The sequence below is a fragment of the Solenopsis invicta genome, chromosome 1, assembly GCF_016802725.1.
Source record: "Solenopsis invicta isolate M01_SB chromosome 1, UNIL_Sinv_3.0, whole genome shotgun sequence".
Lineage (NCBI taxonomy): Eukaryota > Metazoa > Arthropoda > Insecta > Hymenoptera > Formicidae > Solenopsis > Solenopsis invicta.
In genome coordinates, this window is record NC_052664.1 from 17312412 (window position 1) to 17326938 (window position 14527).

A 14527-nucleotide genomic window follows, 5' to 3' on the forward strand; every position below is an offset into this window, starting at 1 on the left:
GATTTACGTAAAGAGTAACGTAACAAATAATAAATTGTTTGAATACTATATAAATGTAAATTTTAAAAAATAATACGTGCACAATTTTTCTCTGACAGAAAAACGTAGAGACGGGATTCTGTATTATCTTTCTCTCGTTTTCCGTGGCATTCTAATAATTGCGTTCTAATATGCAGTGTATGCGGACATAACACTTGTTCGCGTGAAACATATCTAATTTCTAGCGAAATACGTAGTTGCTTATTTATACGCGACAGCCAATTAAAACTTGCATTGTACGCACTTACGAGGGGAATCGTTAACGCTTGCGCCGAACGCGATATAGAAAAACTTGTCCCGACGTTACACAATTTTGTGATTCACTGCGCGGTTGTTTGTCTGTTTAGCGGAACAATAGCCAGGCGAATTGTTACGCACACCCGCGCGAAGTTTATTTATGTCTTCTTCTTCGGGAAACGCTTTGTCACCACCGCTACCGCGTTGTTCTGGTTGCACTTCGGCGTGAAACATGCACGCGCGATCGCGACATTTGTATAACACATGTAACGCGTCGTCACATTTCGCAATGCCGGCGAGATCGGCGGGAGGAGACGAAAGATCGCGGACCTGCATCTTCTCCGATTTGCATACACTGCAAAACATGCAATCGCTTTATGAAGGTGACTTAACGTCGCATATGTCTTTCGATGCATATTACACACGAAAACTATTGAATCTTTGACACCTTTTTTTTCAAAAAAAAAGACAAATCGATAAATCGGCGAGAAAGAAACGAGGACGAGCGACGGAATATAGGGAAGAGTTGCCAAATGAGTATTTCAGTTATTTTTTATTATACTTATTTCCCATTTGGTACGTTGATTTGTACGCAAATAATGTAGGAAATTGCAGCTTGATATTACTGTAATATTGAACCTCTCACCAGTAATAAATTAATTTGTTATAAATCTATTTGCAAGATGCTGCAAGAGATATAATTTAGGGCATTTAGGCAACCGATTAACTAAGTCATACCGGTGGGTCTTCTAAATCGTATCGCCTTTAAAAGTATTAAATTTATAAATTAAAATAATTAAAAATACAACGAATAATTAACTAATTATTTTATGCATAATGTATCGAAAAGTTTCAAATATTTATTAATTTATAAATAATACAATAGCAAAATAAGTAACAGAAGAGAAGGTATTACGGACCGTGTAGATATTACGGCCACTCACACATCTCCGTTGTTAGATGACAAATTTTAGTAATTATGCAATTATTTCTTTAATAATCTGCCGTGGCGATAATATGCTAATACACAATAGTTTTGTTATAAGGCATTTTTACTTTTGAGTATTTTGAAACTTTTTCAAAATTTTTAACATTTAATTACACATATTTTTCTTTCTCATTTTTTTTTAACTTGAGCGTGTTATCACACGAACGTATATACGTATGTACTCGAGTGTTTACTTGTTATTTAATTTTTTATTTAATTGTATGTACATTTCGAGTTATACAAAATTGAACAATAACATCGAATTTGGCTAATGTAGGCTTTTATACTTAGATACTGATATCTTAACAAGCTTAATGCGTTTTTTTTTTACAAAGTTTTCATAAGGAAGTAATTATTTGATAAGTTGATTGCAATTTTATTACTATTCTATAGTTTGCATGACATGTATTATAGATTTTTAATACTACAGTCTATGCGGAAGAGTTATGCGTATTATGTACATACATTTACACATATTCTGCAATATATCTTTATTTTTAATAAATATGTAATTTTACAACACACTGTATTTTTTAAATTAAAATTATTTTTTAAATTTATTCTTGTGGTAGGCCACATTACCATCTTTGTTCTTCTTCAATACATACAGTGTCGCTACATTTTTATAAATAATAATTAACATAATAAATATGTCGTAACTTTAGAAACTATTGAAGAACAGTTTGATAAAAATAATCGCCAAGTTTTCAATAAAAAATATTGATTATTAATAAAGTTATTATATAAAATGTAAACAAGTCGCCATAATACCTTCTTTTCTAACAATATAATGAAAAGGTAAACAAATAAAACTGGCTTGAATTTATTTTTGCAATTGACATTTCTATTTATAACAATTATTAAAATTTTATTTGAATCATTCATTAATTGTATATTAATAATGTTTATAAAATTTGTACGGTTTAGGAAACTTAATAAATTATATATATAAAAATATCGATTTAATTTTTGTAATAATAGTACATATACAATAAATATAAAATATTTCATAATAAACCTTCTTTTATGAAAATATAAAAATTCAATATAAAATTGCATGATTCCATTATTATCAGCTATAAATTGATAAAAGTTAATGTCAATTGTATTTATTTTTTAAAATATTAATACACAGAAAACAAGCTGTAATTTGTTAAATTTTTATCTTATTCTCTTTCCTCATTTTTTATTTTTTTCATATCCTTTTTATATTAAATTAAGCAAAATATACAAAAATTTAATGAGATTTTAATTGACCGGTATGCATTCAACTCTCCCCTATGACTGATCTGAAACGTTCTGTACATATCGTTGATGGCGCATTCAATATTTCTTTCATGTTTATTTGTATCTTCCGTTCCATTTTTATTTGTATCTTCAGTTTCTTTTTCTCGTTTCATTCAAGAGCATCTCAGTATCGATTGCGCGAAATGGACAAATGGAGACGCGGTATCCTCGAATCGATCACATGTGAAAAGGTTAAAGGACAGTTATTTTAAGTATGAACCGGACTGAATTTTAGTTCTTCGATTTTCTTTCGCGGACCACAATGCTCCTTTTCGTCGCAGGTGTCCGAGAGAGTTTGCGAAACGAAATAAATTCTGGAGCGTACGCGTGGGTCACCCGGTATGTCGCGCTGTTCATCAGCTGATCGACCACGGTGTGCAAAGCCGCATAAACATGGTTCTAACCTATATGCTCGAATGTAATAATGCGAGTAATAATGCCTGCGCTACAGTCGTGACGTTGTGGCAAATGAGACGGACGGTGTAATTGCCGATTTCGTTGAAATTGTACACGCGTGACTCGTTACTCGCGTTATTGCGACGAATAACGAGTCACGTCGCAGCATTCTGAATGTGAGGTTAGATTGATGTGGACAGCTGGAATTTAAATAAGTGTCATAGCTCGTCTCTCATTAGATAACAGACTTTTAGGATTCTGTATTAAGAACGTCATTATCGGATCCAAGTTAAACTATTTGTTGTCGTAACTCTTATTATCGTAAACGACGTAATTAAGAATAGAATTTCCTAAAGACTGTGGCAAGACTAGTGTCACTTTTTCATGAAAATTAGAATAAAACATGTACTTGAACGTTTCATAAAGTATATGTTTTTACTTTGTACTTATTCTTGCATCATTTGGTTTTGCAGAACTTTTGGACAATCTGAGACCAGTGTCACCAAAGCCAGGCCATATGGAGCGCATCAAAACACCTCTTGGGACTTCCGGTGCGACGCATGAGGATGAGCAACCATTCAGAGAAAGATTTTTGAAAATTAATGTCAGGCATATAACAGATGGCCAGGTAATTTGTCTTTGGTACCTTTTCATATCAATAAATTCTATACAGATATTATTCTATACATTTCACATTTCTAAAACTTGAATATTCTTCCAGGGTGTAGTCGGTGGAGTGCTGTTAGTCACGCCAAACGCAGTTATGTTCGATCCAAATGTGTCCGATCCTCTTGTTATCGAGCACGGTGCTGAATCTTACGGAGTGATCGCTCCAATGGAGTTTGTAGTCAATGCTGCGATTTATTATGATATCGCGCACATGAGAGTTTCCCATGCCGAATCCGGACATTTGGACAAAAAACCTGAAATTTATTACATGAAGAAACCCCAAATAGATAATCGTAAATGTCTGTCTCCCGGTAAAGAAGAGAATTTCCCTGAATTGGCAGGCGATGACAGTGAAAGTGTGTGTAGCTGCGCCGAGAGAGACGGCGACGCTTTTCCAAAGGCCTTTGAACGAGAGCTTGTTACCCCTACCAATCTCCAGAGTGTACGTATTCTTTTGTTGCAGCATTTATTATGTAAAGTATTAAAATTATATTTTATTCCATGCAACATTATTACAGGAGGAGAATTCAACTTCGACCAAAGATAATGAGAAAGAGAAAGATAGTAATGACAAAGAATTTTGTACTGGCGGCCAAGGTAGCAGAACATTAGAAGAACGCAGGCGTTCCATGCTTGACCATCATTGGGCAGTTCCTAGCAAAGACCGGAGTACGTTTTCTGTTGACGATGAACAACAAGATTCATTAAATTCTGATAAGGTGATTATATTTATTATGACAGCATATTGAGAATTAGTAAAATTGTATACTATATTTTAAAATATATATAAAGTCGATAAGTTTGGAAACACTTGCGATTTTCTCGCATCTCAGTGCGAAAAGTTAAATATCTGTGATTGTTTATCTGTAAAATGTAGAATGTTTCCAAACTTATGGGATACTGTACATATGTATACCAATTATAAAGAAAGATATGTATAATGATATAAAAATATTATTGCAGCAGGCGGAACCAGCTAAATCAAATGCCATTCCTGAAGATGAAGAGGGGTCTCTAGTCAAATTGTCGTGCCATGATTCTGGTATCGATATTCGTGATCCTAATCCACCTGTTCCAGTAGTGCAACCTATACCATCGAAAAAAGTTTACTCAGATGCGGATATTGTCTTATCCTCAGATTGGGTTCCTCCGATAACGATAGCACCAACGAATATCACGAGTACGTTGGACGCCACTTCTGCTATTAATGGCAGGAAAAAAGCCAGTTCTGTATCCTTTAGTTTAGAGAGCAATGCAGAAGAGCCAGAGAAGGATGAAGAACACAAAGAGGATGATAAACAGGAAACTCGAAAAAACAAGGTGTGTATGTAAATTAAACATTTGCATCGTAGTAATGCGGTAGCACTTTTTATACATATACTTTATGTATTTGTTTTGACATTTTAGATGCTAAAACGTCTGTCATATCCTTTGTCGTGGATGGAAGGTTTAACTGGAGAGAAGGATGACGAAAGCAGCAAATCTCTCTCTGACAAAATGTCGAGCCTTCCGAACAGCGCAGATTCCCATCATTCCTCTGTTTTCAGCAAAGTCTTCTCGAGGTGAACAAATTTATGTCATATTATAATAATTATGGACAAACAGCGTTTAAATTACTTAAAAATATATGACATTTTTACAACCGCTTTTATTTTTTCACGCTCTTCTAATTTATTTGTGTTAAGAATGAATTAACATTTTGGCGAAGATGCATACTCACAAAAAAAAACTAATAATCTTATCGCTTTTATTTTAACTTGCTTTTTGCGAATATTCTATTGAATGTATAGAATATATAGAATACAAATGAGGTTATTTGTGAACTGTTATTCCATGTATAACTTGTGCATTTATTGTATCTTTTTTAGTAGATAAAATTAATTTCATCTTTGAAACAGGTATAGCCTCATTTGTTAACGTAGCATATATTAGCTACTTGCATAGGAAGAGCTTTTAGCATATGAAAAGCAATACGGAATAGGAAACTCTGAAAGGAATATATAAGTATGAAAACACATGTTATGGATGACTGGTCTAGTCATCTAAAAGACTGATAATTATTGCGCGATTGACAAAACTCCAAGACGTTTACGTTGCTTACGATACGAACTTAGATATTCATTAACGCTTTACTATCATTTCTAATATAACTAACAAAGAATATGTAATGGTGGTGGAAAAAAGCTCGCCGATCAACCTGGTGAGTGACTTTAGCTCGGGCCTGTTTGCTAAAACCCCCAGCGAAGAGAGTGGTGGGGGCGGTAGAGCGGGCGGAACTCCACCGCTTACCGCCTCCTCTCTCTCCCAGGACTCCAGCAATTTCTCACCTGGTCCAGGAGGCCTCATCGGGTGAGTCTGGACACCCGATCGTAACCTTGCATTGGTGTACTTTTCCTTTTTTCCTTAGTCCTCTATTCTTTACTTCTCATCTATTTTTTATCTTATCGACTATTTATTAATTCGGAAACGTTTTATTTCAATAGAATCCTCTTTCAATGATTATCAAAAAAAATATTATATTAATTAAATCTTGTAAGTGTAAAGTAAAATTATACATGCACTACGCAATTATCAAAATATTCCGAGGATTCTACTGTTCAAATGTTTCTTTCTCCCGTACACTTTTCCATTGTTTTGTTATTATTCTTTAATTTTGAAGACACTCTAGGATTGAGGGCTCCTGCTTTCAGGTAAATCATGTTATTGTTGAAAAACTCGAGCGACGAACACTGCCGATACTACTTTTCAGATCGCTTACAGCCAATACATAATCAACATAGTGTTTAGTATCCTCAAGCAGACACTTGATTTATTATTCGTCATTTATACTGGATACACCTTAATTGTTAATTCCTATTGTTATTGCTGTGAATGTTACATTATCGCTTCTGAATTATGAGGATGTGAAAACTCTATGTGTTACAACTTAGTTAGATCTGGCAGCTAACGTGTACTTGTCATTCAGAAGCGTTTGGAATGTTGTCTGACAACAAAATTTTTTTCTATCTTTCTTACAATGCATTTTTCACAAATTTTCTTTCAGACGCTCTTCCGTGGGTACTTTTATTAGACAGCAACCTTTAACATCTTCCGGCAGCAGCAGCGTCGACAGTAGTCGAGGTAGCAAAGCTTCCGCGACGGCACCGCGGCTAGATTATCGCAGTATGGTCTCGGTCGAGGACATGCCGGAATTGTTTGTGAGTTTTGACAGTAAGTATCACGATCGCATAGAGACGTATCTATAAAATAATTCATGTCCTATCGGAATGGATAGTCTAATAATCATGAAGACATACTCCAACAGACTTTCCTTTTACACAAAACACACGTCGCTGTTACTTTCGTGTAACATTTAACATTGATATCGATATGGATAGAAAAGAATTGATAAAAGACGATAAGGGGATGGCAAACGGGATTAATATATCATGCACTTGCACTTGCCCGAAAACGCATAGATAGCTTTTTAAACCGTGTTGTTTTGCCAGTTTATTGTTCCTATCTCAGAATTTTGAGCGCCTTTGGCTATAAATTTGTGCGAAAATAGTTCTTTTAATGTGGTTTCCTAAATTTCTTTAATATCGTCTTAAACTTCCAGGCAAACTCGGGATTAGTAACCAAATGCGCTTACCTTGATGTACAATAAAGTAGTCTACCAATGTTTTAGATCATATTTGTTTGTCATTATCAGTTCCATACGTCATTCCATTAGGTAAACGTTAAATATTATCGCTTTTCTACGATAAAAGATTTATCGAGTATTTTGGAAGAAAGCAACGTGAATAACGTGGGTCTTGTTTGATGTAAATTGACTCTCTACTTCATCAATCTTACCTTGTGTATTCTGATAAATACGTATTTTATCAAACGGTTTCTATAGCGAAAAGATTTAACTGAACAAGCACCTTTCATATAACATATATTTCTTTAATAAAATATACGGATATATCTTCAGAATCTTGAAACCCTTTGTGCCACATTGCATGTGACGGACATTGCGTCTTGTTTCAATTTAAATGATCTTTTAATTGTCACTTTAAAGCATACCTAGCATAGAATTTCGAATTTTTTGTATTAATCCTTTCTATAATAATCGAATGATTCTTTTAAGACAAACACTATGATAATGTAACATTTCCTGCGAAATGTGTCATATGTTCGATTGTTATAGATTTTGGTAGTAACTGTTGTACATTTCTGCATTGATTGCTCAATCACATCTCTCTGTCTCTCTTTTTTTCCAGTAATGTTTTATCTATTTCAGATTAGCACAACGGGTTTCATCATTTAGCTAACAATAGGTTCATACTAATGCAGTAATGTCATTTGTTTCTGTTGCCCCTCTAGTCCAAGCACCTAATTTTCCCGAACTCGAGGGCCTGGGTAGGTTCATACAGTATTAGCTTGCTCTTCTCCTTGTGCCGCGAATTCCCAATTTTTCAGTTGCCTCTTTCATACGTCTTACGTTTGAACGTAACATGAGTTTATCTATTACTGATTTTATTTATATACTGTCATGCATTAAACATGATTTGCGCAACTTACGGGCAACCATACACTCTATCACTGTAATGGTTACTTCCATTTCATCACCATTTCTTGCTGCACATATATTTTGTCAAACTCTTCTACAATATCTGTGCAATGTGTATATACTATTCATCTATTCACGATTCTACTGTCCTCGTTGCTATCGTTATTCCTTTTACACGATAATTCCTACTCTGACACCCTCTACTCTCACTTTTTTGTGGTAATGTGCTTGCCTCGTTTTTCAATTTTATTCGTGTTTTCAACCTATCTGTGTATTTACGTGTGATTTTTAGCAATTTTTAAAGAATCTTAAGAAATATAATCTCTGTATATTTATAAATACATACGAGCTTTTTATCGCAACAAGATTTCTTTATTATGATGAAATCATGAGTCACACTGCCTGGAATCGCGGATTCTATATCGAAAAGATAAATCGTTAAATTCCTTTATTGCCGAAGTATCTAATCTGTATTGATAAATATTTTCCGCATTACGCAGAATTGATCCCAAGACCTGCTCGTTCTTGCGAGGACCCACCGTTGTACCTGAGGCTACGAACAGGAAGACCCAAGGACAAGAAGATACCACGATCGACGCCAATTATGAGCTACGGCAAGAAGAAGCTGCGTCCCGAATACTGGTTCAGCGTACCACGCAACAGGTAATTGTTTCTCACATTGCTATCTTTCATATAATCACTTTGAGTTGTTGCATTTTGGTACGTTATTATATATAAGTTTGAAACTTTGTTGTTATATTTAAATTCTTCCAAAATAATATAATTATTTGCAGTAACTATCTACTGAAACAGTCTATAAACTTGGTGCGCTCTTACAATTAGATAATATTAAAAAACTGTGCAGTATCATATTTGGACCTTTTAGGTGAATTATTGAAAATTCTTTTTCTAAAATTTGTTTGTTCACGTTTAAAAACAATTTCAATTTTATCAAGTTTATAAAAAAATGGATAGTTGATGTTATAACACTTTCGATATTATGCTTTTTTTATGCTCTTCATTTTTCAGCTTCGCGTTTTATTTCTAGCGTGTTCGAACGCGAGAACCAGAAATTTACGGAATTCATGCATTCCTAAAATTTTATACATTGGCTTTTTTTTTTTAGGCTAACGTGTTGTCGCCAAACGAGTTATATAGCCTCCGTGTTGTCCGCGATAAGTCAATCACTTGATTGTGCGCGAATAAATATTCGACGGTGACGTTTCTCGGGAAAACACGCCGATAAATTTTCTTCGGGCCAAATCGTTGGCTGTGTTATTTTTGTATCTACCGGCCGGTTTACGTACATCTCCGCGAAAGAAAACGGCACCCAGAATGCGATACGGCTGGACACGTGCTTCGTCGCAAGACACGCAAAATAGATTTTCGCCGGAACTTCTATTTATACGCTCGCTGATGCTCGATCAAGGTTTGCTGCGCGTCGGCGGCCAGTGTTTTTCTTCTTGTCATACATGTGTTTAAAGACCACTGGAACAATGAAATAATGAATACTCCGCTCGCACAAATGTGAAGTACAAATGTGATACACTACAGCTAAGCTGACGAGAATATGCTACAATTAAAAAAAAAATAACGCGCAATTTTTAAGATCACGCTAAAAATGTTTATTTTATTTTTTGCTTTAATTCTGTTAATTCTGCTAATGCGAATTTTCACCCGCTAATTGTTAATTCAAATTTAGTACAGTTTTTGTTATTAAAATTTGGAATTAAAATGACATTTAATCAAATTTTGTTGTTTACATTAAAATAGTGGTAATTGAGTTCTAATACCTTGCAACCTATGAAGTAGATTGCAAAAATATGAAGTAGACACTGACATAAAAAGCATATAGAAAAATTCTTAAACTATATGGGTGAATAGTTATCTAGAGTTGTAAATGTAAAAAAAAGTATGAGTAGTATACCAGAGTTAATCTATTTGTGTCATAAATATGGATCTAAATGTTAAAAGAAAGAAAGAGAGATGTATCTCGTTTTGAAGGTTGTTGATTATTAAATGATTATCAATAATTAATTAAGATAATGATCCTGATTCTCAGAACTTTAAATCTGTCGTTCATATATATCATGATACCGCGTAAATCTTGTTGACAGCTCTTTTCGAGTGCCTCTTATTTACAAACAGCACCGATTGTTTCCCAGTATCGTGATTGAATCGGACAATCTACACTTAAGATCGAGGAGTTTGAGTATTCGTCTAGATACTCTAGATTAAGATCTATCGAGAGCAACCTCGTTTTGTCATATCAATCTGAATTCTCAGTAACCTTCTCGCTCTTATATCATCAGATAAATTATAAATTACCAAAAATAGTACCCTCATTAATATCTGCAAGACTAAAGGCTAACAAGAATAAATTTGATGCGCATCTATATCAGCAAGTGATAAAATTGGGCTTTTTATGTATTTAATATATTTTAAGAAATATAAGAAATAATACATACGTTCTGATATTTTCTTCAGAGATTTTTTTCAATTCTAATAATTTTTACTAATTTATTTATCGGGCTATCATTTTAAACTTGAATATCACGGGTAAAATTTTTCTATAATAAAAAATTGTGATTGAAATTTGATGACATAAAAAATGCCATTAAATGATATCTATTACTTAATTTATCCTTATTGCATTCTTTCTCTGTATAGTGTAAAGGTATTCGTAATCTCGTCTCATTGCAGAGGCAAGAGACTTTAATTTCGAATTAGATAACAATTTATAAATAAAATTCAACGATGATGCAATCTGAAGATGAAGTTGTTGAAGTGATATAAAAAACAGATCGATTAATAAAGATTTCACATTTTTATTACTCAAGATACGTATGTGTAGTATTTTTTATTTTACATTCGCAATTTGCGGTAACGATACTCGATTAATTGTGAGTTGAATTGCACAGAAACTGGTTTTGCTAAAGTATCTAAAAATTTAGCTGGCTACAAATCTGAAAATAATTATGTTGGACTCTAAACTGATTGCTGCAGGATGTCAAAATTTTGTGCAGTATTGCTCATTATGTTTCAACATCCGTTATTATTTTGATGGTCCAATAAAATTATTTTCAGCTCTGTATCCAGCTAAATTTTTAGATACTTCAGCAAAATCGTTTTTTTTCTATATAAAAATTGATTTTGCGTCGCGCTATTTTAGCAACCGAGGAATATTTTTCATGTTGCGCGCAAGGTAGTAATTTTATAGCTTTTTATCTTGGAAAATAAAATAAAATAAAATGACGAAAAGCCAAGGCGTTGAGATGGATTCGTTTATTGGATTTTGGATTGAATTGCCTGGAGGGATCGTACATAGAAAAAAATTGGTATCAAATCAACAATTTATTATTTTATATACAATCACAAGAATATAAAATCTTCTTGGAAGAATTTTGCTTCTTGCAAGCAAATTATGTCTGTTTAAGATTGTAAACTCTTCCAAGAAGGTTTTATATTCTTGCTTATATATAAAACAATAAATTGTTGATTTGGTACTAATTTTGTTTCTGTGTCGGGAAAAAAAATTGCAAAGAACTTTGGCTGGTAAAAAGCCAAAACGGATACATGAAAAAAACGATTTATTGAAGCGTCTAAATATTTGGCGGGATACAGATCTGAAAATAATTTTATTGGTCCATGAAAATAATTGTGCCGGATGTTCAAGCATGATGAGCAATGCTGTAAAAAATGTTGACGTTCTGGCAATTTATTTGAGAGTTCAATATGATTATTTTGATGGCCTGATAAAATGCTTTTCAGATCTGTATCCAACTAAATTCTTTTCATACTCTAGTAAAATCATTCTTTCCGTGTATGCTGGGGCGATACGGCGAAACAATGTTCCGCGAGCGCGAGCTGCGTATGAAACGAAAGTGCAGGTGTACCGAGCGAATCAGTGGCACGTGACACGTCCGCGGTTCGCCCGTCGACGTATCTGGCATAGAGTACTTCGTTTTCCGGTCGTTCTCCGCTGCACGTACGAGACGCGTGTTCGTGTATCGTCAAGTGTCGCGTGTCCGCGTATATTCCGGGAGACCTGTCGCGCGAGAGACGGAACCTGTCGCGAATGACTCGCCGAGCGTGCCGCGCGTACGGCCCAAATCGAATACTGCTTGAATAAAATATCGCGGCGAGAGGCATAGGAATTGCCGGGAGGTTGGAAACGGAGGTCGCCGATATACGTCGCGACTTCGTCGTCGCGCAACGAGTCCGATAACTCGCAGCGCGACAATTGGAGCTGGCTGGCGCGCGCCGCCGCCGTCGCCGCCGTCGCCGCCGCTGAACGCGTCATCGCTCGCCGATTCTTTCGTCCACGGCGCGACGATGAATCGAGTGATGAGCGCGGTCGGCGGTATGCTGAACTTTATTTACGACCGCCACGTGAGGGAGACGGTGACAAACGTAATGCCCTTCGTGCATCGCAGGTAAAACGTGCGGCCCAAGGACAAGTCGCAAAACGCATTGTTAAAACTACTATATGTAAGAGTTTATAAACGGAAACCAACAATGCCTAACAATGCGTTTGAAAACTAAAATTGTCTTTTTCTACAATTCGCTCTTGAATTGACATGAAGACTTATTCTCAGAAAAAATATTATAACGTGAATCAAAAACATTATATATACACATAGTAACAAAAATATGAATTTTAATCCGTAATGTCGATCTACCTGTATATATTTTTAAATTATTGCAATTTATCTTTAGTTTGCATCATGGTATGAACTTTGTTTACAAAAATTCTTTCTAATTTTAAATTTAAATCTTTCAAACCAAGAGCTATATTTAAAGTCATCTTTCTTCGCACAATTTATTCTTGGATCGATATTTTTAAAAAATTCTTTAGTCGAAAAAATAACGCGAATAGAAAACATCACACATGTGCATCTCGTGTAATAATAAAAGTATTAAATATTTAAAAAATTTAATTTAATTTGATTTGTTTTTGTATCCAATAATTTTATCTTTGACTTGCGTTATTAACTTTTGTTTTGTTTATGAAAACTTTGTTTATCAGCATCTCTCTTATCTAATTTTAAATTAAAATCTTTAAAAACTAAGATTTGTGAAACTATCTTCCTTTGTACAATTAATTCTTAGATCGATATTTTCGAAGATATTTTCTGGTCGAAAAAAATAACGCGAATAAAAAATATCATGCATTTCGCACATAGTAGCAAAAATATTAAATATAAAAAATTTTATTTTAATCCGTCGTGTCGATTTGTTTTTATATCCAATAACTTTTATCTTCAGCTTATATCTTTAGATTTTGTTTTGTTCATAAACTTTTATTTAGTTTCATAAAACTTCAAAATTTAAAATCTTCAAAGATAAAAGGTATAAAATTATTTTCCTTTGCGTAATTTATTTTTGGATCGATATAAAGAGTTATTTTCTGATTGGAACATATGTAATGCAAATAAAAATATTTCGATACTTGTCTCGCATTGTGGTAAAAATATTAAATTAATCCATGATGTCAATATCTGTTTTTAGATCACTCTAATAATTTTACCTTCAGCTCTTACATCAACGTTGAATTTTGTTTATAAACTCTTATCTAATTTCAAATTAAAATCTTTAAAAGCTAAGAGCTACAAAATTATCTGCCTTTGCACAAATTGTTCTTAAATTTGATATGAAGAATTATTCTTTGTTTGCAAAAATATAGTGCGAATAGAAAATATCACACACTTATTTCAAGTAGCAGAAATATTGAATTTTAGTCGATTGTGTCGATTTGTTTTGAGATCACTCCGATAACTTTATCTTCAGCTTGCATCATCGTTGAATTTTATTTATAAACTACTATCTAGTTTCAAAAATCTCACATCTCTGCAATGTATTATCTTTATGTTTAGGCAAAAAGAATATAATAACAGATGAACCGATAACATATTAAGGTTGCATATAATGGCATTTCCTGATATACAATGCATCGAGTTTCAATGGAAATTTTCTGCTGTACATCCAGAGAAGTTTTTTCGAGTCAAAAAAATTTGTTTGAATTAAAAAAATTTGTGCATTGCTATACGGTTAAAGAAAATTTTTTTAAAGTAGTAGAGAGATATTTTGACCGTTGCTGTATCAAATTGAACAAGAATGCCTTCTACGGTCGCAGTTAAGTCTTCGTGCTTGTATCGTTTGTGTGATTTTATATACTTTTTTCAAGTTCAATACAGCAACGGTCAAAATATCTCTCTCTACTACTTTAAAAGTTACGCTGCCTTAGAAAGCGTTTTAACTCATAGCCGATTATTGCGAGAAATATCATCACAGCCTCAATGGTCGAGTTGGCTAAGACACCTGTACCGGAAATTCGGGAGGTCTCAGGTTCGAACCCTGGCTGAGGTGATATTTTT

The 14527-nt window shown here is 34.0% G+C and overlaps 1 protein-coding gene across 14 annotated transcripts in view; it reads left to right on the forward strand.

Annotated features, from left to right (window-relative positions):
• LOC105197934 (TLD domain-containing protein 2) overlaps positions 1 to 14527 on the forward strand; it is a 162886-nt gene that overhangs the window by 122948 nt on the left and 25411 nt on the right. For 7 of the 14 annotated variants that reach the window (XM_026132185.2, XM_026132183.2, XM_039449840.1 and 4 more), the window contains 8 exons: positions 3421 to 3575; positions 3669 to 4058; positions 4135 to 4335; positions 4580 to 4936; positions 5024 to 5178; positions 5801 to 5965; positions 6660 to 6826; positions 8651 to 8813. In XM_026132185.2, coding sequence (XP_025987970.1) covers positions 3421 to 3575; positions 3669 to 4058; positions 4135 to 4335; positions 4580 to 4936; positions 5024 to 5178; positions 5801 to 5965; positions 6660 to 6826; positions 8651 to 8813 — 1753 coding nt within the window. Of the gene's footprint in view, positions 1 to 2919; positions 3129 to 3420; positions 3576 to 3668; positions 4059 to 4134; positions 4336 to 4579; positions 4937 to 5023; positions 5179 to 5800; positions 5966 to 6659; positions 6827 to 8650; positions 8814 to 11610; positions 12587 to 14527 lie in introns of those variants that run through there. The other 7 variants (XM_026132179.2, XM_011164540.3, XM_039449829.1 and 4 more) reach the window with 6 other exon arrangements.